This window comes from Pipistrellus hanaki (assembly GCF_964339955.1).
Source record: "Pipistrellus hanaki genome assembly, chromosome: 1".
NCBI lineage: Eukaryota > Metazoa > Chordata > Mammalia > Chiroptera > Vespertilionidae > Pipistrellus > Pipistrellus hanaki.
In genome coordinates this window covers 5,366,997-5,387,037 of record NC_140503.1, presented here as the reverse complement: position 1 = coordinate 5,387,037, position 20,041 = coordinate 5,366,997, and the positions used below count along the sequence as shown (strand labels likewise).

At 63.2% G+C, this 20,041-nt stretch overlaps 1 protein-coding gene across 2 annotated transcripts in view; it reads left to right on the top strand.

The window, feature by feature from the left end:
* The first annotated feature begins 2,398 nt into the window (after positions 1-2,398).
* The window catches only part of BCL11B (BCL11 transcription factor B), a 95,314-nt gene continuing 77,671 nt past the window's right edge, over positions 2,399-20,041 (top strand). For both annotated transcript variants that reach the window (XM_084885730.1, XM_084885729.1), the window contains exons 1-2: positions 2,399-3,572; positions 16,891-17,253. In XM_084885730.1, the coding sequence (XP_084741856.1) occupies positions 3,515-3,572; positions 16,891-17,253 (421 nt within the window). In that variant the 5' untranslated portion in view covers positions 2,399-3,514. The remainder of the gene's footprint in view (positions 3,573-16,890; positions 17,254-20,041) is intronic.

The window sequence follows — 20,041 nt, the reverse complement described above, 5'->3', positions numbered from 1 at the left end:
GGAGCTGTGAGACCAGACATTAACAGCTTTCAGCGCTAATGATGCCCGTGCCAGACGGGCGGAGGGAAAAAAAGGAGACTGGAGCGGCAGCTGGGATTGCTCGCTGCCTGCACCCGGCCGCCTCTTGGGGGAGGAGGAGGGGGAGGGGGAGGAGGGGGAGAAGGGGGAGGAGGAGAAGGAGGAGGGGTAGGAGGGCACAGGGGCCAGCGCCTCCTCTCCCGGGCCGCGACGAGGTGGGGCGCGCCGGCGGGCGGTGGCGTGTCCGGCCCTGCGCTGGCCCGCCCGCGCGTCCGTCCCTCTTCCCGCCGTCGGGCTGCGCGGGGCCAATGGGGAGGCCTCCTCCGTCCGCCGCCGCCCGGGCCGCCCCCCGCCCCCCACTTCCTGCCGGGGTGGGGCGGAGGTGCCCCTTCCCCAGACCTCCGGCCCGCGCGCCGGCGGGAGGTGGCAGCTGCAGGAGGCCCCTGCGCGCCCCGCGCAGTCCCCGCAGGGGCCTCTTTCTTGAAAGGGGGGGGGGGTACCCCATTCCCCCAGCCCCAGTCCCCTTCCTGGTAACCAAGCCCCGGAGGGCGAGGGTTGAAGGTGGGGATTTCGGGCGCCGGGCAGCGGGCACGGCCCCTGCGCTGTGACCTTGGGCAGGCGCGCGCTTTCCCCGGACCTCACCGCGCCCCCGGCTGCCCGAAAGGGGGCTCACTCCCCGCATTTAAGACCCCGGGCCAGTGAGGGGGCCGGGGCGTGGTTTTGTTAAGTTTATGAAAGGCGCGTGTGGGCATCTCGTCTTGCTCAGGCCACTCGGGGAGGGTTTTCGCTGCGGGGAGAGGGAGGGCGGTGCTCCCAGACTCCGGACCACGTGGAGGGGGTGTGGGGTGTGGGCGGCGGGTGGTGGGCAGCTGCGCGCAGTCCTCGGGCTGGGGGTGGGGGATGCAGGCTCGCCCCTCCCCGTGCCCCAACCCCCGCTCGGCCGGCGACCCTGCAGCCCATCTGACCACCTACATGCCAGGGCACATTTTATTGTTAATATTATTTTTTGAGTGGTTTGGGCAGGGAGCTCTTTCTCTCCTCGCCAATGGGCGCTGCGCTCGGTGGTTCAGTGGTTGGTACCGTCGCCCACGAAGATCTGGGGGCGGGGGGAGCGGGCGAACCGGGGCGCCCCCAAAGGAGCAGGCCCCGAGGGAGGCGGCGCGCCCGGAGGAGTCCCAGCCCGGCCCGCGCGCCACGGTGAGCTGCCCGGCCGCGCCTGGGGGCGGGGCGGGGCGGGGCGGGGTGGGTGCAGCGCGGCCAGCCTGCCAAGCCCGGCCCGGCCAGGCCCCGACCCGCCCAGGCCGCCTCCTGGCCGGGACGGAGGAGCCCGGAGAAGGGGGAGCGCTGCGGCCGCGTGGCCCGCCCAGTCCGGGGGCGCAGGTCCTCAGACAGGCGGCCAGCCGCGGCCTGGGCAGGGCTGGGAAGGGGATGCCCACAGCACCATGGCCTGACCGTGTCCCAGGGCCACGGTCAAACCCCTGACCCCCACCCCCCTGGCCTCGCCCGGCTGGAGATCAAGACAGCTGTGTCCTTCCCAGTCTGCCCCGGGGGGTTTCAGGTCCGGCCCTGGGCCTGGGTGAGGGGCCCTGGGGTTGGGGGCAGCTTTTCTGCAGATGGCAGGGATTGTCAGGGGGGAGGGGGGCGGGAACTGGGGAGATCCTGCCACCCCTACTTCTGGGTCAGCCCGGACAAGGTCCTGCCCCACGTGGAGCAGCCCCGCCCAGGGGCCCCACACTTCCCACAGGCCCTGGCCTTGGAGGGAGGAGTGAGAGGGGCTGAGGTGGTGGGAGCACACGGACTGGGGTGTGTGTGTGTGAATACTATTTCCAGAATGAGGCTGAACAAGGTCTCACGTTCCTCCTCCCCCCAGTAAGCTCTTCACTGTCTTCTCTTAGTTTCTCTTATTTTGTCCACTTCGCTGGACAAAAACATCAGGACTTATACGGAGACCTTTTTTTTTCCTTTTTGGAAGTTTAACCCCAATCCCCCAATAAAATAAAAAAGTAAAAACAAGCAAGCTCTTTTCCAGGGAGACGAAGGAACTGACCATCCCCTGCAGCCGCGGGGCCCACCCCAACTCTCCAAGAACTTTTGGTGGGTGGGTGGGTGGGTGGGTGCGTGGGGACTGGCCTTGGTTCAACTTGCACACACGCTGCACTCCGCCCCCTTCTCAGGGGGCCCTGCTCCCTGGAGGGGAGGAGGGGCATGAGGGTTTTAACATTTTATTTAAAAATCTCCTGCCCATCGTCTCCCCTCCTCTTCCCTTGGCACAAAGGGAGGGGGTCCTGACCCAAAGAGCCGCTTGCACGTGAGGCCGGCCTGGGCTGTGGCTGTGGTGTGCACATGGGCAGGAGTGTGTGTGTGTGTGTGTGTGTGTGTGTGTGTGGTGTGGCGTGGCATGCTTTCTTGTTCTCTTGCAGGGTACAATGTTAAAAAGCCACCGCTAGTCGCCCCCAGTGCTCCGACTCTCTGGGTCTTTTTGTCTCTCTAGTGCAGATTAAACGTCACGTCCGCACTTGAACTTGAATTTTATCCCATTGTACAGAGGCAGCCCCAGCCACAGAGAGACCGAGAGCTCCCAGAGAACCCGGACTCCGCCATCTTCACGTTGCAACCTATAGCTCCCGGCCCGCGCCGCACCGACCCCGGCGCGCCGGGCCAGCCGCCCGCAGCCGCCCCCAGGGCCCGGGCGCCAGGGGAGCGGGGAGCGCTCGCGGGGACCCGCAGCCCCGGCGGCGCCAGCTGCCAGGTGGACGGCAGAGGAGCCGCTCGCGGAGTCCCCCCAGATCCGCGCCGGGGTCAGCCTCCGAGAGGAAAGAAAAAGCAAAACAGGCAGCCCGCAGAAAACCCAGAAACAGCCGAACCGGGCAGTTTTACGTTGCTTTGGCTTTTTTTTTTTTTTTGAGGGGGCGGGGTGAGGGGGTACGAGACAAGTCCCCAAGTTTTCTTTCCTTTTTCTTCTTTCCTTTTTCTTTCTTTTTTTTATTTGCATTTTTTTTTTCCTTGCCCCCGCTCCTGGCAGAAGTGCGTTTTCCACCCACCAGACCCTGGAAAGAAAGTGTCAGGAGCCGGTGCAAACCCCGGGTCAAGTCCAAGAAGAAGACCTCGGAAGTCCAGCGGGCCGAGCAGTGTGAAGAAGTGCAGCGGATTTTCTTTTCCTTCCGAAGAATATATTTTAAGGAAACCAGCCCGTCCCCGGCAGCAGCAGCAGCAGCATTTTTTTTTTTTTTTTTTGCCTCTTTCTCCTATCGAGGTTTTTCTTCTCTTTTCCTTTTGCAAACAAAACAACAAGCAGCCTAGAAGAAAGAGCAACATAAAGAAGCGGAGGAGGAAGAGAGGGCAAGCGAGCCAGGGGGCAAGAACCAAAAGCACCGACCGGGGCCGAGGCGGAGGCGCGGCGGCGGCGGCGGCAGGAGCAGCGGCGGCGGCGGCTCGGACCCTCCCGGCTCCCCTCCCCAGCGGCTCTCCGGGCGATGCCAGAGTAGATGCCGGGGCAATGTCCCGCCGCAAGCAGGGCAACCCGCAGCACTTGTCCCAGCGGGAGCTCATCACCCGTAAGTGTCCGCGGCGCGCGGGGGCCGGGGCTCGGGCTCGGGGCGCCCGCGGCTGGGGCCGCCGCGCCGGGGGCCGCCGGGCCGGGCCGGGCGCCGAGGCGGCCCGCGGAGGCAGCGGGCGGCCCGGAGCGCGGCGGCGGGGGGCGGGGGTCCGCGGGAAAGTTTCCCGCAGCCCGGGCGCCGGGGCCCGGGAGCGGGGCCGGGCCGGGCAGGGGCGCGCGGGCTCCGGAGGCGGGTGTGCGCGCGGAGCCGGGCCGGACGCTCGGCCCTCCGAGCGGCGTGTGTGGCGGCGGCGGCGCTGGCGGCGGGGTTTGCAGGGGAGGGGGAGGGGGCTGGGGGAGCGGGGAGGAGGGGGAGGGGGAGCCGGGGAGCGGGGAAAAGTTGGCGAGCGCGTGGGTCCGCGCGGACGGCGCGGGCGGAGGGGAGCGGGGCGCGCTCCGGCCGCTCCGGGGGGGACGCGGGGCTCCGTGGAGGCCCGGGTCGCTGCGCCCCGCCGAGGCGGGCAGGCGGGCAGGCAGGGCTCCGGCCACGCCGGTCCGAGGATCCTGGAGCCGCCGTCCTCACCCCTCCTCTCGCTGTTTGCAAAAGAATCCAGCTGCGCGGCGGTGTGCCGGCTCCTGCACCCCCTCCCCGTCTCCCCACCTCCGCAGTCTCCCGGGATGATCTCCCCTTCTTCCCCCCTTCTCCCCCCCAAAAAAACAAAGTGGGGGTGGGGGCGATGGGGGGGTGATGAAAAATCCCGCCACGGGGTGGTGGGGATGGGGGGGGCGCGCAAAGATTGTCAGCGAGGAGTGGGGAGCGAGGGATGTGCTTGTAAATTAGTAGTAAAAAAAAAAAAAAAAAGAGAGAGAAAGAGAAAGAAAGAAAAAAGAAGAAAAGGAGACCTATCCGTCTCTTACCCATCCTTGTAGCCAGGAGCTTTCATCTCCTCTGTCTACATAAACAAGGCAGGTCGCAGTGCAAAGCCCGGGGCTGCAGCCCGGCGGGCCGGAGCCCGTGGCGGGCGGCGGGCGGAGAGGCTGCAGCGGCTCCCGGCGCCGCGCGGGGCTGGCGGAGGGGAGCGGAGCGGCGGGCGGCGGGCGGGCCAGGTGCCGGCTGGCGGCGGAGCTCCCGGTGCCCGCGCGGCTGCAGCGCGCCCGGCCCGGCCAGCCGCTGCTGGGCGGCGCGGGAACCTTCCCCTGCGGTCCTTCCTCTCGCGGTGCTTGGGCCGCTGTGGATGCACACATTTCCATATACATGTACAATTCTACTGCAATAGAAATAAAACATCCTCTGGGTGCCATCGAGAGAGAGGCCGCGGGCAGGTTGCGTCCCTGAAATCCTCCGGGCGCCTCGCTCGCCCGCTCGCCGGGCTGGGGCCGCGCTGCCCGCGTGGAGGGAGCCGGGAGAGCACTGCGCGCCCAGCTGCGGCGGCCGCCGCGGCTGAGGACTGGCTGCGGGGCAGCGGAGAGCCGAATATTTATGTTATATTTTAAAAAATTTAAATAAATAAATAAATATATATATATACAGGGGTTCTCCCCTCCCCTGAACACCCGGCGCAGGAACCATCTGCTCGGAGCAGTTGCTGCTGCCATCGCCGCTCCTTTGTTACGGCAGATACCTTAGTAAGAATTTGTGGATTTATTCTTATATTTTTTTTTTGTGGGGGGGGAAGGTAATAGATAATCAAAGTGGGGTTCACCTCTGGAGGGGGGTGCCCGGGAGGGAGGAGGGACGAGGACGCCTCTTTTATTTTGCACCATTCTGACACGGAGGAGGAGGAGGACTTCCCGGCTGCATTTAAAACAAGATGTTTGGCAGCCGGATTGGAGCCTGGCGGGACCCAGGTCCTCCTTCAGGCCGGTGGACGTTGCGCCCTTTACCGATAATCAATAATCAATCGCTTCTCACCCTGGCCCCCCACCTTCAGAGGGTGGCTTGGCAGCTAGGATGTCTGCACTTGCAGACCGCAGGGTCTCTCCAGGAGGCAATTTGCCCCGCACAGCTTCTGGATAATTGCAAGAGTTGTTTTTGAGGAGGGAAAGTTGGGGGGGGGGTGTCTGGGAGAGGGGGAGTCGTGGGGGGTGCATTGCTAAGCTGGCAGCTTCACAAAAGCAGCCAGGCGTGTTTGCAGTTGTGTGCCAGGGGGAAGAAGCAGGTAGGTCTGCGTGGCCTTTGCTCGCTCCCTCTCTGGCATTCCTGGGTGGAAGCCGGGCCAGGACCGGCGGCAGCTGGGTGAGGGGGGACCAGGGGCGCCTGGTGCAACATTCTTCCATGTTTCATTTGTTCGGAGTCTCTCTGAGCCTCGCTCGGAGCGGTGCTGGGGAAAGCCAGCGCGGAGTTGGAGCCGTGGCAGGGAGAGGGAAAGGAGAGGCAGAGGAGAAGGGAGGTGGGGACGAGGCCGCAAGAGGGCAAAGGGTATGCTGCCGGCCTCTGGGGCACAGGGAGACCTGAGCACGGGCAGGGTGTAAGCGGGGAGAGTGGTCCAACCAGTTCCCAGACCGGCTATTTATTACCCCAAAGCAGCTGGCTTTCTGTCTGTCCTGTGTCAGGGGAGGTGGGAGCACAGGCCGGGGGAAGGCCAGAGCTGGGTGCCGCGTAGGCTGCACCGGTCTGTGCATGTGTCCCTCCACGGCGCCGGGGGCCCGGCTGGGCGGTGGGTGCGCTGGAGCCCTGGTCGGCAAAATGGGTGCTGCCACGGCCCCCCACCTATTGTAGACGGGGAATGTGAAAGGAGCCACCTACAGCATGGTGCGGCTTCGGCTGGTGGCAGCCCGCCGGCCGGGGAGCAGCAGCCTCGGTTCTGATGGCCCCGGAGACTCCAAGAGCCCGGAAATGGCCCGGGGAATCTTGGGGTGTCAGCGGGTATGGTAGCGGGGAGTCGAAGGGCTCCATCCTGGGTTAGTTCAATGTGCAGACAGGACCCGTGAGGCTCAGAGGGAGGGACGAAGCGTGTGGGGGACAGCTGGGGACAGAAACCCAGGCTTCTGGGCTGTTTCAAAACGTTTGACCCACATGGATATGGCTTTTCAAACCGGGGGGCGGATGCAGCAGCTATTCATCTCAAGACAAACACGAAACAGACACAGGGACCATCGTGACGAGGGGAGGAAGAGCGGCCGGGATGGCCAGGCCGAGGGAAGGGCCTGGAGCCCGGGGTGCCTGCACCCGGGGCGAGAGGCAGGGTGAGAAGCCGGGCAGAGCACCCGTCCACGAGGAGCTGAGGTGCTCCGAGAAGCTAAGATGCCGGTGGTGGCGGATTGCATCACCCCAGGAAGGGTGAGAGCTCACCAACCCACCAACAGGTTCTCGAGCGAATTTCCGTGGGAAGTCACGGTTTTGTGCAACAACCGGAGACCCGAGATGGGACTCCGACGTTCGGCCGCGTGGATTCCGGGGCTGCCTCGGCGCCGGGCTTTGCTGTAGCTGTGTGTTCGGGAGGCGGCGGTGCCTCCGAGGACCCTCACCTCCCAGGGCACCGTCGTCTGTCTCCGGTGGCCCACAGACCCCTCAGAATGGAGCCTTTGGCACATGGCACAAGCTCCAGGCCCCTCTTTTTTATTTTATTTTATTTTTTATTTTTTTGGTTGTTGGTGGGGGGCAGGGAAGTCTGCCTCCCTTCTGCACAGAAGGAAACCCCATGTCATTAGACGTGTGACAGAAGTCAGCTGCTCCGATTCCACCGGAGAATAAAAATGTGTTCGCCCAAGGTGTGATGCCGGGCTGGTTTTATTCATTTGCAATTCACACCTGAGAGGAAACAGCCGGGGGCCTGTTTTAACAGCCCCTAATATTTTTAAAGGGTCTCGTCTCCTCCCAGAGAGTATGCACAGATGCATGTTTATTTTATTATTTTTTATTATTATTTTTTTTTTTTGAGGGGAAGAGGTTGCTACCTGCCTGTGCTCTGGCCTCGGTGGTTTTTGTCTGGCCTTTCAACATATTTCCTAACAGAAAACGAGCCATTTCTCACCGGCTGGTGGGAATGCAGAGGAACCGGCCTCAGGAGCAGGGAGGAAGGCTGAGGGTGGAGGGGGCGGAGGCCAGGCTTTGCTGACCACTGTGCGGCCCGCTGTGGGTGCCTTTGGCAGTCCTCAGCATCACGTCTCCGGGAGATGGAGCAGGCAGGGGAGAGCTCCCAGCGCCGTATCAGCATCGGGCTCTCGGCGCTGCCTGTTCGCTCAGAACGGGGCCTGCACTAGCCGTCCCCCCTTTCCCCTTTTCATCCCCCTTCTCCATCGCTTTGCCATCTCTGCTGCTTGTTGTGATAAGAGACTTTCCAAAATAAACTTTCAGTTGCATCGGCTTCTGCTGGATGACAAGCCGGCGGCGCCGAGCCCGCGCGTGGCGCCGCGCGGCAGCTAGGGGGCGCTCGGCGCCCGTGTCATGTCCCTGCCGCCTCGGCTGCAATGGCGAGGGATGGGCTTCCGCAGGCGGCTCAGGCCCTGGACGCTGCTGCTGCTGCTGCAAAAATGTCTTAAGTGTGAAGTTGTAATATTGATTTTCCCTGCGGAGATCGGAGCAGGGCAGGAGGAGAGGATAAGTTTGAGAAATCCATTGCCAAGCCATCAGCATTGATTTACAAGCCCTCCCTTGGCAGGTGGGGGCACTTCTCTCTCTCTCTCTCTCTCTCTCTCTCTCTCTCTCTCTCTCTCTCTCTCTCAAACAAACAATTAAAAAGGGTTCGTTTTGAAGGGTGTGTTTCCCCCGATGAGTCTGTGGTCTTGACTTTCTGAAAACCTCCCCCTCGGCTGCCGAGGCCTGCCTGACCCGGCGAGGGGGTCTAGGAGGGACAGCATGCTGACCCTCTTTAAGCGGCACGCCCCGGAGGCAGGGGACAGCCGAGGACCGCTGCTCTGGGGAGTCGTCATGTACCCCAGAACGGCATGCTGAATGGAAGTCCCTTTTAGCTCAGGTTTGACAACATCTGGATTCTCATTTCCATGTATCAGGTCATGTTCCCACTGTCCTAAGGGACCTGGGGCATCATATAAAACAAAGATATGAAACGCCGACCCACACAGTGTGCTAGGCCCCTCTCACCCCGAACAGGGCTGGCCACGGAAGGCCTCACATACACACACACGCTCTCTCCCTCCGTGTGCGGGCTGGTGCCGGGGGACGTGCGTGCGCTTCTGCTCACAGCATCTCTGCGTCTCCAGTGGCTTCTCCTTCACGTCCCCCAAAAATCTGGAGGCAGCCCAGCGAACCCCGGGTCTCGCGCTCCCGTTCAGGATCTGGGCAGAGGAGGGTTGCCCTGCAAACAGGGAAGGGCGCTGTACTCTAACCTGAGAGAGAAATAAATTAGGTCAGACAAAAGCCGGGCGCTGTCAGCCGCCCGAGGAGCCTGCCTCCCTCGCGGGCGCGGAGGGCCGGCGATTTATCTGATGGCTCCCTCCACTTCGTTCCGTGTTTGAGTGGAGCCGGCGGTAAGCACCCCGCCACCTCCGCCGTGGGCCGGGCAGTGGCCTCGGGCCCGCAGAAAACCGTTAGAAACAGTCACGTTAGAAAACCCCCACCCTGGGCCTTGGCACTTGGGAGAGTTTCACAAGCTCTACAACCCGGACCACAGATATGACAAAGCTTGAAAAAAAAAAAATGTGCATAAGGGAGAGGGTGCCGGTGAGGCTCTTGGCCTCCGGAGACTGTCTCCTGCATGTCTTGTGGCTCCAGGAAGGCCCCCTGGCTGCCCGGTGAGGGCCTGCCGTTGGCTGAAGTTCTCCAAGGACTGGGGAGTCTCGGTTCAGGCGGCGCCACAGTGGGGAGGACGCGGGGAAGGAAACACACGTTGGGGACGGTGCCCTGTGCCTCACGGTCAGGTCATGGCTGCCCCGAGCGTGCCCCTCTGGAGGCGGTGTCGGCTGGAGGGACACCGATATGTTCTTTTTTTTATTTTATTTTTTGGGGGTGGTGAGGGCACAGGAGAACGCCAGCGATGCTCGTCTGTGCCACCCAGCTGCTCCGGGAATGGCTCTGTCACTCGGAGCATTCTCCGTGCGCTGAGGATCGGGCCGGAGTCCCGTGTGTCCTGTGCCTGCCCCCGCCCCGTGCTCCCTTCCCACACATCCCTCCTCCCCGGAGCCCGGGTCACCCCCTCTCCGTCCTCCCTCCCCAGTGGGCCACGCGTGGGCGGCCTCCCCTGCGCAGCGGTGCTCCGAGGCGAGGCAGAACGTGCGGGGCCCAGGCTCCCGGGAGGCACCCGGGGCCGCGGGACACGCTGCCTGCACGAGCCGGCCACGGGGGGGGGGGGGGGGGGGGCGGGGGGGCAGCACGGTTTTTACTGGCAAAAGCCACGCCAGATCGGAGGTTTGATTAGCATCGCTACCTTCCTGGGGACTTTTCGTCCGGCATTTTGACACATGCAGGTCTTTTGTTGTAGTTGGTGGAATTCAAGATATTCATGCCTTCTTTTCTCTCTCTCTCTCTCTCTTTTTTCGGTAATCTGCTTGGGTGTTGGATTAGGGAGGCTGCACTATTTGACTCTCCTGAAAGCCCAGACCACACAAAATTAAGTGACTTAAAAGTTAAAAAACAAAAGCCCTCTGTTTTACATAACTTCTGCCTGACCCCCTTCCACGGAACTGCTGAAACACAAACACATTTGCTCCTGTTTGAAGGCGTTCTTTACCAAAACAACACGGGAAAACACACATACTCACACACACACACACACACACACACACAGACACACACACTCACACACACACACTCACACACACACACAGACACACACACACTCACACACACACACACACACACACTCAGACAGACACACACAGACACACACTCAGACACACACACACACACACACACGGACACACACTCACACACACACACTCACACACTCACACACAGAGACACACACAGACACACACACAGATACACACACTCACACACAGACACACACACAGATACACACATATACACACTCACAGACACACACAAACACACAGACACACACACAGACACAGACACACTCACACACAGACACACACACACATACTCACACAGAGACACACACAGACACACACAGAGACACAGACACACTCACACACACAGACACACACACACATACACAGAGACACACACAGACACACACACACTCACACACAGACACTCACACAGACACACACACACACACACACACAGACACACACATATTCACACAGAGACATACACAGACACACACACACACACACACACACTCACACACACAGACCCGAGGCAGAGAGCTGGATGCCAGTGTGGCTGGGACTCACGTGGGCTGGGAGTGGAGGTGCGGCCGAGGAGGAAGAGGGGGGCTTGGACGGGGCGTGGAAGGCAGCCGGTGCCTGCGGTCTTGGCGTCTCCCCCGGAAGGCCCCGGCTGCCGGCCCCGGTCCTGGGGAGGGCCCCCCTCTCCGGCTTCGCCCCTTTGGGGAAGCACAGCCCTCCGTGCAGCCAGCCTCGTGACCGGCTAAAACAGCTCTCCTCTCCGGCCTCCCCCTGCGGGGCTCCGCAGGCTCAGGGCATGGCCGTTCTGGAGGACCTTCTGTCGGGATGTGTTCAGGGGATCTGTGTACTGTGTGGTGCATCTTTTTTTTTTTGTAATTAAGTTGGCTTTTATTTATGGAAATGTAGGTCACTCCATTCTTGGATATTACAGACTTGGCTTTTTCAGGAACCGTGCAGCCACGGACTGGGCCTGTGAGAACACCTGGACGCTGTTTTCCCTCTTCTGCTTTGAGTGTCTGGGGCCGGCCTCACACACCGGGGGGCTCCGGAGAGCTGGATGTGGGGGCGGGGGCGGGAGGGGAGAGGTCGGACTCGGTCTGTAGAGCACGCGAGGCTGTTTCCAGGGAGCGGTTTTGGATAAGCTGCAGAGCCCGGGCACCAGGCTGTGTGTGTGTGTGTGTGGGGCCATGTGGGCATCTGGGCTCCTCCTCACATCCTCACACTAGCCCATCTAGGACCCCCCCCCCCCCGCCGCCCGCCGCGAGGCTGAGGTTCCTCCTGCACCCTCACCTCTCGGAGGAGGCCTCCTGACTTCCGGGATGCGGGCCGGGCCCAGGCCTTCCCCCTCCCCTCGGCCAGACCCCTGGCCTTCTTCCTGGGGGCACAGCCACGTGGCTGAGGGGGTTGTGGACTGGCAGGTTGTGACTCCGCCTTCTGCCCAGAGGTCAGAACTTTGAACATCTCAGCCTGAGATGCGGTTGGTGTGGAGCAGACAGGGCCTCATGGGGTGGAATGGAGGGGGTGCGGTCCCCAGTGTGCGCTGGTCCGGGGTCCCTCCGGTAACTTGAGGGCGGCAGGGAGGGGCTGTGGAGGTCTCAGGGCGGCCCAGGGCCTGGACCACCAGCTCTGCCACACCCAGAACAGGAGGGCGCCTCAGGCTTCTTTGCAAGAGGGCAGGTGGCCCGGAGAGAGGGTCCGTCAGAATGGCCAGCCGGGTCCGCACAGGACAGGTCCTTCCGATGGACTCTGGTGGGCCAATGGCCAGGCACCTGGACTGCGACCTCGGATCGGTCCTAACCCCTCCTGGCCCTGGGAGCACAGTCCTGATGCGCGCCCGGCCGTGCCGGCAGGCCCCGCTGCGGTCCCTCCTGCTGCTCTGCCCGCACCCCGTCACTCCCTGCCGGCGCTGGGAGAGCTCCATCAAGCCTCCGGCCGAGCCTCACAGCGTCACCCATCACAGACTATTCTCTTCCCCAGGAACGGATTCCCCCTCTCCCCTCGCCCCTCGCCCCTCCTCCCGCCTCGTCGCCGTGGTTATTTTCTCTGGGATCCAATAAATTAAAAATGGATGGCGGCTCAGAAAGTGTGTGCTCCGCCGAGTGTGCGTGCGGGCTGCATTTCCGCGGGCGCCCGGAGCCCGGCCCCTCCCTGCATGTCCCCCCACCCCCAGAGGGAAAGACACCCCCCCCCACCCCCGCCCCGAAGACACCCGGACCCGGGCCAGGGCCTGGGAAGCAGCTGTGGAGTCTCCAGCCGGAGGCCGAGCTGGTGGATGGAGGCTGCACAGCTCCCGTGAACACGCATCCCCATCAGGGGGGCGTCGGTGACGTGGGTGTCACGCGATTTTAAGATCCTTGCACCCCTCCCCCCACATCCTTCCCTATTCCCCCCCATATTCCCTCCCCCCCCCCCCCATTCCTGAGACAGCCCTCCTGTGCGTGTTTCTCCAGATTGTGGCTTAGCCGTGGCAGACAGGCTTTCGGGTTTGAGTCAGTGCGGGGTGAGGGGAACACAGGCGCCCACCTCTCTCGGCTGGAGTTCCGGGGGGGGGGGGGCAGGGGGCAGGTGCAGGGGCGGTTGTGAGGGACCCACCCTGTGGGCGGGGCCCAGGGGTCCTGTGTGTGGGGGGGTCCAGGCCAGATGAGGCCCAGCTGAGCTGAGCAGCCTGGCGGGGCCGGCGTCCACCGTGTCTCCCATGTCTGTCTGCGGCCCAGTCCCTCCGCCGCCGAGCGTCTGCCCCAGGACCCAGCGCTTCCCTGTGCCCCTCGTGCCCGTTATTATCTGTGGATCCGGCTTCATGGCTTCTCGGAGCCCGCCCCAGCCGGGAGGAGGCCCTGCCTGGTAAATGACGTCTGGTTTTGCTGTAAAAGCGGAGGAACGGGCCCGGTGTGTGTCCGTCCATGCGTGTCTGGCCGTGCCCGTCAGGATGTAGCGTGTCCCCCGCCCCGGCCCGGGGTGCGGCGTGGGGACCGCGCCCCGGGCACCCACTCCTCTCTCCTCCTCCTGAATCCGACGGGGCCCTCTCTCCCCCTTACCCGGCCCGTCACCGCGAGCATGGCCGTGCTTTCCAGAGCTGCCCACCTCGGGGCGCTCCCCACCACGGCCCGCAGCCCCCCCGAGGGCACCCCTCCTCTCCCTGGGGCCCCAGTTTGCCGGGCGAGGAGGGGCTGGTCTGCGGGGCCCGGGCGTTTCAGAAGCTGGTTCTGTCTGAGCGCGTCTGTGATCTTTCCCGGGGCCTTCTCCTCTCCGGTGGCAGGGGGCCGCTCTGCCCGCCGGGCACAGCCCGGCTCTCCCAGGTGCCGCAGGACGGAGGAAGCGGGGCCCGGGGGCCCGGGGCGGCCCCGCGTTGCGGGTCCCTGAGCCGGGCCAGTGGCTCTCCCTCCTGTTGTTCCTCCGGCGTCGGGGACGCGGGTCTCAGAGGGGGCGCACACCGGCTCCGCACGCCCAGCCCGGCATCCGCCCGCCGGCGGAAGCGAAGCCGCAGGCTGCTCTGGGCTGTCTCCCAGGCCCGGGGGGAAGGTCTAAGGCCCAGGAGGCTGTCTTGTTCTGCCCGCTCTGCCCCAGACCGTCAGCAGTTTGGGGGTGGGGTTGGGGGTGCCCATGCCCCGTCCTGGGAGGCGTCTCCTGCAGCAGGCCCGCACCCCGGGAGGGGGGACGGGAACCCCGTTCTCAGGCTGGTGGATGCCTCTTCAGTGGGAGTTTTCCTTCCAGCCCTGGAAGGGGGGGGCGGCTTCCTGGTGGGTGTTTGGCCCCCCTCTCCCCCCGGCCTCCCTGGGAGGCACTGAGCGGATCCGGGTCGGGAGGTGGGGTGGGGTCAGGGCTGCCTGTGGCTGGCCAGTGGGCCCGGCTGCCCGGCTGCCCGGCCGGCTGGCTGTGGGGCGCGGAGGCGGGACCCTGAACTGGGGACCCAGGGAATGGACAGGGAGACGCTCAGACTCAGTGGCTGGGGCTCCGGGGCTGGCGCAGGAGGAAGGGTAGGCAGAGACCTCTCAGTCAGGGAAGGCTTACAGATGTCCCCAACCCCCCCCCCCAAAAAAAAGAGGGGGGTTGGGGGGAGGACAAGGAAGACAGAGCTGGTGCCCAGAGGGAGGGAGAAGGAGGCTGCTTGCACACGGCGCTTGTGACCTTGCTAGTGTTTAAAGGAGCCCGTGTTTCTTCCGAATGACAACAGGAATTTGAAATGACGTAGCTCCCCCCGCCACTTCCTAGAACTGACTGCACAGGGAGCAGGGACCAGGCGGGAAGTTCATGGAAAGCAGCGCAGCCGGCAAAGGCAGGGGAACCAGAGGCGACGCTCAGCGGCAGGATGCACCTCCCGGCCTGGGTGCTGCTGGGAGCGGGCGCCGGCCGCCTCCGTCCGGTCTGCTGGCACCACGTGGGCCGGGGGGCAGGCCGGGGCGCCCGCCGGGCAGGCCTGGCTCTCACCGGGGACGGGGGGCCGCCCGCCCTGCCCCCTGGAACTCACCCGTGTCATTGGAACTCTCAATGTCATTTCGTCCCCCCCCCCCCCATCATTTCCTTCGTGCCTCTCTCTTTTTCAGCCAAACAGTATTTTGACACCCTCCTCCCGTTTATGAGGGTCCAGTGGCGAGGAGCACGCCCCGCGATTTCCAAAGAGCTGCTCTCACGGCCCTCTCCTCTGGCTCTGGGATTGCGTAGATGTAATTGGTAATTAAAGGTGTGAGCTTTTCCATATAAACAGTATTGCTCAATGCTCGATCGTTAAAGGGAAAAGAGGCTCCGGATAATTACCTTTTTCTTTTTTATCCCGACGAACGGTTTGCGGGGACCCTGCTCCCCCCCAAAAAAAAATCCCCCACCCCCCACCCCAAAACCGCATGGGGCGGGCGGGCGGCGACTCCACGCTAACCTGGGAAATCAGTGACGTAGCATTGACCCCCAGCTCCTCTCAGTCCGCTCCCGTTCCTTCTGGCAGCCTGAGGGGTGGTGGCCGGGGCGGGCTCTGTGCAGAGTGCCTCTCGGACCTCCCGGTGCTTTTGGCTGGAGGGGGGCAGACGGGGTTCAGGGTTCCCCCCTCTGTGGGGGGCTTCGGTGGGACCACGTTGCACGTTTTGGTAGTTCTGCGTTCCGTTCACGGAAGGCTCTGACTGCTCTTCTAGAACCCCAGGCAGGGCCTCAGACGCCCATCTCCCTCCCTTCCCAGCGGGTCCTCTTTGGAGACCCACACATGCATGTTTCATACGTGTTCTGTGTCGTGTGGACTCAGGCCTGCCCGTGGACACGCACGGAGGAAGCCTGTGAAGCAGTGATTTATGGATAGGGCGGGAGATGCCCCAGGATGTTTTCCTGAAATTATCTGTCCTCCGGCTCCGGCCCGCCCACCACTCCACGGCCACGGAACGTGTCTGCTCCCTCCCCGTCCTCCCCTCGGTGCTCCTGCGGTTCGCCCGATCCTCCCTGAGCAGCTCACCCCTGAACGGGGACCTGCCTCCCCGGAGTTCCCGCCGCCGAGGACCCCGACCCTCGTGCCATCTCCCCGACCCCTGCCATTTGCTCTCAAAAATCTGCACCTCGAATCCACTCAGGCCCAGAGCGGGGCGGGCGCAGCTCAGGACCACGTCCCTGACTTGGGCACCTTTTTTGCTGCCGGCTTCCCAGGGCCCTCCTACTCCCGGAGGTTTTCATTGGTTCCTAAATATTGTGTCCTGTGCCCCTTACAAAAAATAAAATAAAATAAAATAAATACAGAAATGTATCGGCTGCTAAAGAAACAGGAAAATGTACAAAACCCATTGGAAGTGTGGTTTGCCATCGGCCCGGAAATGCCCCTGGACTCTGAAGGATTTCCCCCTTTCCTTCCTCTGGGATGAAATTATCAGCTCTCGGCCATGGCTGCCCGTCGGCATCACCCGGGAGTCTTACACCTCGATCGCCCCCTGATTGGGGTCCCGGGGTGCTTGGCCTGGGCGTGGGAGGCTTTCCAAGGTCCCCGGTGGTTCTCCGATGCTGCAGATTCTGAGAGACGTGTCTCTAGACCAGTGGTCGGCAAACGCGTTCGTCCACAGAGCCAGGTACCAGCAGTGCAGCGGCTGAAACTTCTTTTGAGAGCTACGTTTTTTAAACGTAAACTACTATCTAGGGAGGTGCGTTGTTATTCACGCAATGTCGGTAACTCCTAAGCTGGCCTCTGCTAAAAATGTCCTTCGTCTGACGGAGGTGTGTTCGCGGAGGCTGACCCCTCCCAAAGAGCCGCCGGCGGCTCCCGAGCCGCGGTGTGCCGACCACTGCTCCGGCGGGTGCCGCCCCCTCTGGGAGGGCTGCGTCGCGGTGAAACCAGGATGTGTGTTCGTGTGCTGTGGGGTGGGGTGGGCGTGGGGGAGGGGGCTGGCAGAGCATCAGCTGGGAAGCAGTTAGGTCAGCCCCGCCGAAGCCACGAGCTCAGGGATCCCTGACGTTGCTCCTGGAGCCTCCGTGGGCCCATGTGTCACCCACCTTCGGGACCGGGCGCCCCTGCCTCCGGGAGGCCTGGGGAGGGGGACGTGGGGGCCTCTGGCGTCCTGCCTCCAGGCGGGGATGGGCTGGGATGCAGGCGGGGGGGTGTGTGTGCTGGTGACTGCCTAAGCCATCTCTGTCTTCTCTCTGCGCCCCCCCTCCCCCCGCAGCTGAGGCTGACCATGTGGAGGCTGCCATCCTCGAAGAAGACGAGGGTCTGGACATAGAGGAGCCCAGCGGCCTGGGGCTGCTGGTGGGCGGCCCGGACCCCGACCTGCTCACCTGCGGACAGTGCCAGATGAACTTCCCGCTGGGCGACATCCTGGTGTTCATCGAGCACAAGCGGAAGCAGTGCGGCCTGGGCGTCTGCTACGACCGGGGCCTGGACAAGGGCAGCCCGCCGCCCGCCGCGCGCCCCGAGCTCAGGAGGGTGTCCGAGCCCGTGGAGATCGGCATCCAGGTCACGCCCGACGAAGATGACCACCTGCTCTCGCCCACGAAAGGCATTTGCCCCAAGCAGGAGAACATGGCAGGTAGGGCACCTCGCGCCGGCCCCCTCCCGCGCCCCACGCCCTCCGTGTCCCACGCCCACCCTCGCCGTGCCGCGTGTCAGTGCCGGGACGGCCCCCGGGTCCCCCGCTGGGCTCGCCCTGTCCGAGGGCCCGCGGTCCAGGCGGCCCTCTGTGGGAGACGGGCCCAGGGTCCAGGCGGCCCTCTGTGGGAGACGGGCCCAGGGTCCAGGGCGGCCCGATGGGCTGGTAGTTGCTTTGCTTTAGGCCAGGGGGCGCCGCCCAGGCCTGGCCTACTGCGCGGGCGGCCAGGAGGTCAGGATGGGAGCCCTGGCGTCTGGCTGGCCCGCACGGTGCTGTGGCTCACAGCTTGGTCTCGGGCTTGGGAGCCTTGCTCTTGGGTTGGGATCTGTGCTTCTCAGCGTGGCCCGATCGGTTTCCCGTCTGTGACCCCTCGTTCCTCAGGGTCATGGTGAGCTTCTGGGGCTGCCTGGGGTGGGGGTGGGGGGCTCTGCCCAGCCCGTGTCCCTGAGCGGGGCAGCCACGTGCCATCAGATTGGGTGCAGATGATGAGGGTTCGAACCCTGATGGTTGACTCTGCCCACGTCTCTCCTGGGCCCCTACCTCAGTTTCCCCACCTGTCAGCCGGAGTGATAACACTGGCCGTCCTGCGGGAGGATTCTGTGGGCAGCGGCTCCGTGAATGCTTCGCCCGTGGCCCGTTGCTTTGGGGCGGTCCCCCCTGTGCTGCCCTGTGCAAGCGGGTGTCGGCGGCCGGCTGGGCCAGTGTGCGGACCCGTCTCCTCCGTGGTTTGGCCACGGGAGCTAGTGGGGAGGTTGGAGGGACTGAGGCTGTGGTGCCCCCTGAGGGTGAGCCTGGCCAGCCCACAGGGGAGATGGATGGTGTGTGCAGAGACTCCCCCCCCCCCCCCACCAGGAGGCGTGGGGGCGGTAATACAGCAAGCCCAGCTTCTCTGCAGCAGCCATGTGACTGTGGGCCTGGCTTTGCCCATCTGTAAAAGGGGATCAGGGAGCTAGATCTGTGGTGGTCTGCGCTGGGGACACTGGCCTGGGGCTGGGGGGTGTCCCAGCAGGAGAGTGCTCACACGCCTCCGGCACCGAGGCCGTTGAGAACAATGCCCCAGGCCCCGGTCAGGAGACCCTAGCTTCCGAGCTCGTGCAGACCCGAGCAATGCTGCCTTCGTTACATCTGAAAACAGCGCTGCGTCCCTTTGTCTGTACCGGCGAGAGCCCCGCCCTTTCTGTTCTTAATCACGTGCGCGAAGATGGCTCTCCCAGCAGCACCAACGCCTGGCATCGGCGCCCACAGACCCCGGCGGCTCTGCCGGGACGGACGGCTCCCTGCGTTTGCCAGGAGCCCGCTGAGTCCTCCTATCGGGGCGGCAGGCGCTTTTCCAGGCAGAGCACGGAGGGCATGTGTGTTTCAGAAAGCAGCTACATGTGATTTCCTAAAAGGCCACGTTAATTCCTAAGGCCCCGTGTCTCTCCCCCGCCCCTTCCCTTTGGTTGTAGGTTGTATACAGCAGCGGCCTCCTAGTACTGTTGCGCCATGTGACCAAAGGTATCCCCGGCCTTTTCTGTTCCACAGCAGGACGGATGGCTCTCTCCATTCCTGAGGACTATGTAAAACAGCCCCTTAGAAGTCTAAAGGGACGTGTTTGTTCAGAGCTTTGAACGTGGCATTTCCATCAGAGGCACAGAGCCGTCCCCAGGCCACGCCAGCCGGAGACGGGGGTCCGAGCCACGGCCCACCACGCTCCTGCTCTCTCTCCCGCCACCCCTTCCCCCCTTCCGACTTTGGCACCAACTTTTTTATTTTATTTTAATTTTTATTTAATAAAAAGGGGAAGATTAGAGAATAAAACTTCAGGGGCTCCCACGTATGAAGTAATCTAATATGGTGGGAGCATTAATTATTTTAGCGTAATTGAATTCTGAGGACTGCGGCGGTTGCATGTCTGTCGACAAGCCCTGTTTATTCTTTCTCCGTGTAGATGAACAGCAAAGGAAATGCAGATAACTCTGTTATTTATTGTAAAATAAATGTGTCAATTCATGTGTAAAGCAAGCTGCTCCGGGATAATTGAGCCTTTATATTTTAAGAGGGGGCCAGGGACCCCAGGCTCGGCTCCCCAGGGCTCCCAGAACCCCGCCCGGCTGCTGCCCGGGCCCCTGGCACCGCTGGCCACGCCCGGGCCATGCCCGGTGGCTGTTGGTTCTCGGGGCCTCGCTGCTGGCGTGGTGTCCGAGGGGAGGTGCTCGCGGTGACCAGGCGGGTGGTGACTTGCCTGAGGGGCCGTCTGCGTGTTGTCTCCCTCGAGGCCAGGTGCTTCTGGAAGCCGTGATCCAGAAATGGATGGGCAGGGCTGCCCGGTCACTCGTGGGGGTTCCTCCCGCTCTGGTGGGCACCCCCGGTGAGAACTACCTTGGGATTCTGTCAGTCATCACCTTAGGGCGGGACTTCCGGTCACCCTTTCCTGGGGACAGTCATGGGGATGAAGGATGAGTTCCTATTCCTTTTTATTTTTATTATTATTTTTTTAATGGTAGGGAAATAGGAGAATGGAAGGAGGGCATTACGGAAGCCTTGTCTCCTGAGGGCATGCATTCAGACATCCATCCATCCGTTCATTCATTCAGCAACTGAGGGCTGACTGCCCTCCACACCCCCCCGCCCCGCCCCCACCGGGTGGTGGAGTCCTAGGGGCCCGGAGCACGTGGGGCATGGCCATCGGGGCTGCTGCTCTGTCCTGCGTGGGGGATGCGGCCAGAGTGTGTGTGTGGCTACAGGC